Source organism: Nyctereutes procyonoides, unplaced genomic scaffold, assembly GCF_905146905.1.
Source record: "Nyctereutes procyonoides isolate TBG_1078 unplaced genomic scaffold, NYPRO_anot_genome, whole genome shotgun sequence".
Lineage (NCBI taxonomy): Eukaryota > Metazoa > Chordata > Mammalia > Carnivora > Canidae > Nyctereutes > Nyctereutes procyonoides.
The window spans coordinates 25,399,734-25,401,627 of NW_026575052.1; the positions used below are offsets into that span (position 1 = coordinate 25,399,734).

At 36.3% G+C, this 1,894-nt stretch overlaps 1 protein-coding gene across 1 annotated transcript; it reads left to right on the forward strand.

The window, feature by feature from the left end:
• Positions 1 to 1,276: 1,276 nt before the first annotated feature.
• On the forward strand, positions 1,277 to 1,684 carry LOC129514020 (60S ribosomal protein L32-like). Its single transcript, XM_055332547.1, has one exon. It carries the CDS (start codon positions 1,277 to 1,279, stop codon positions 1,682 to 1,684), a length of 408 nt encoding a protein of 135 aa, XP_055188522.1.
• Positions 1,685 to 1,894: the final 210 nt, after the last annotated feature.

Genomic DNA, 1,894 nt, shown 5'->3' on the forward strand with positions numbered 1-1,894 from the left:
AAAATCAAGAGAACTGAATGGAAGCAATACACACACACACACACACACACACACACACACACACACATGATCAGAGGGTGATAAGCACAGAGAGAAAAAAGAAAACAAAAGCTCTCATGAAAAATGTGAACTCACAAAACAGTATCATGAAAAGGTAGCCAAGAAACAAGAGAATTTATATTGGCAGAGGAAGGAAAAAGGAGAAACAAAGAAAATACTAACAAACAAAAGGCAGTAAAAGGAGAAAAAAAAAGCAGGTAAGGTAGGAAATAACAAGATTATAAAAATAAAACCAAATATACTGGTAATTACATAGACATAAATGGCTTAAACTCACTTATTAAAAGTTGGAAGTCATTAAAAAATGTTAGTGACATATATGTCTACATATACATTACAATGGAATATTATTCACCCATGAGAGAGGAGGATATCTTGTCTATTTGCAACAACATGGATAGACCTTGAGACATTATATAGATGAGTTAAATCAGAGAAAGACAAATATCGTATGAAATCACTTATTTTTGGAATCTAAAAAAGTTGAACTTATAAAAAATAGAGCAAGGGGTGCCTAGGTGGCTCAGTTGGTTAAGAAGCTGTCTTCAGCTCAGGTCATGATCCCAGGGTCCTGGGACTGAGCCCCATTTTGGGCTCCCTGTTCAGTGGGGAGTATGCCTCTCCCTCTCCCTCTACCCCTTGCTCATTCTCTCTCTCATTCTCTTTCTAGCTCTATCTCCCAATAGATAAATAAAATATTTTTTTAAAAAAATAAAGCAAAATGGTGGTTATTAGCAGGTGGAAGGGTTGGAAGATAAGACTGATGTTGTTTAATGGTACAAACTTGCAGTGAATAATAAATAAGCTATAGAGATCTAATTCATAGTACAATGAATGGAGACAGAAATATTGTACAATTATCAAACTTTCTAAAAGACTAAAACTTAATTAATCCCAACCACTAAAAAGGAAAGATAATTATGTAACATGACAGAGGTCATACATATTGCTACAATAGAATCATATAACAATATATAAATGTATCAAATTAACACATTGTACCTCTTAAATTTACCCATTATATGTAAAATACATTCAGTTTTTAAAAGTTGGAGGTCACCAGGTTGAACTTAAATCTACTATACATAGTTTACAAAGAAACATTCCTGAAATAAACCAAGAAGAGGGTTGAAGATGAAAAGATAGAAAAATATATTTCCCCCCTCTCTTCCTCAGCGCCGCCTGCGGAGGTGGCAGCTATCGATTGTTGTGCATCATGGCTGCCCTCAGACCTCTGGTGAAGCCCAAGATCGTTAAAAAGAGGACCAAGAAGTTCATCTGGCACCAGTCAGACGGATATGTCAAAATTAAGTGCAACTGGTGGAAACCCAGAGGCATTGACAATAGGGTACGCAGAAGATTCAAGGGCCAGATCTTGATGCCCAACATTGGTTACGGAAGCAACAAGAAAACAAAGCACATGCTGCCCAGTGGCTTCTGGAAGTTCCTAGTCCACAACGTCAAGGAGCTTGAAGTGCTGCTGATGTGCAACAAATCTTATTGTGCAGAGATTTCTCACAATGTATCCTCCAAGAACCGCAAAGCCATTGTGGAAAGAGCAGCCCAGCTGGCCATCAGAGTCACCATTCCCAATGCCAGGCTGCGTAGTGAAGAAAATGAATAGACAGCTTATGTGCATGTCATATTTGTGTTAATAAAACCATAAAACTACCATATATATACATATATTTCATAATACTAAAATCAGACAAAATGGAATTTAAGTAGAAAAATATGAGTAAGGATAAGGATGGACACTATGACTAAAAAAAATCCACTAAGAATTTACAATCAAGAATTTGTAGGCATCCACTAACAAGCTTCAAAATGTATA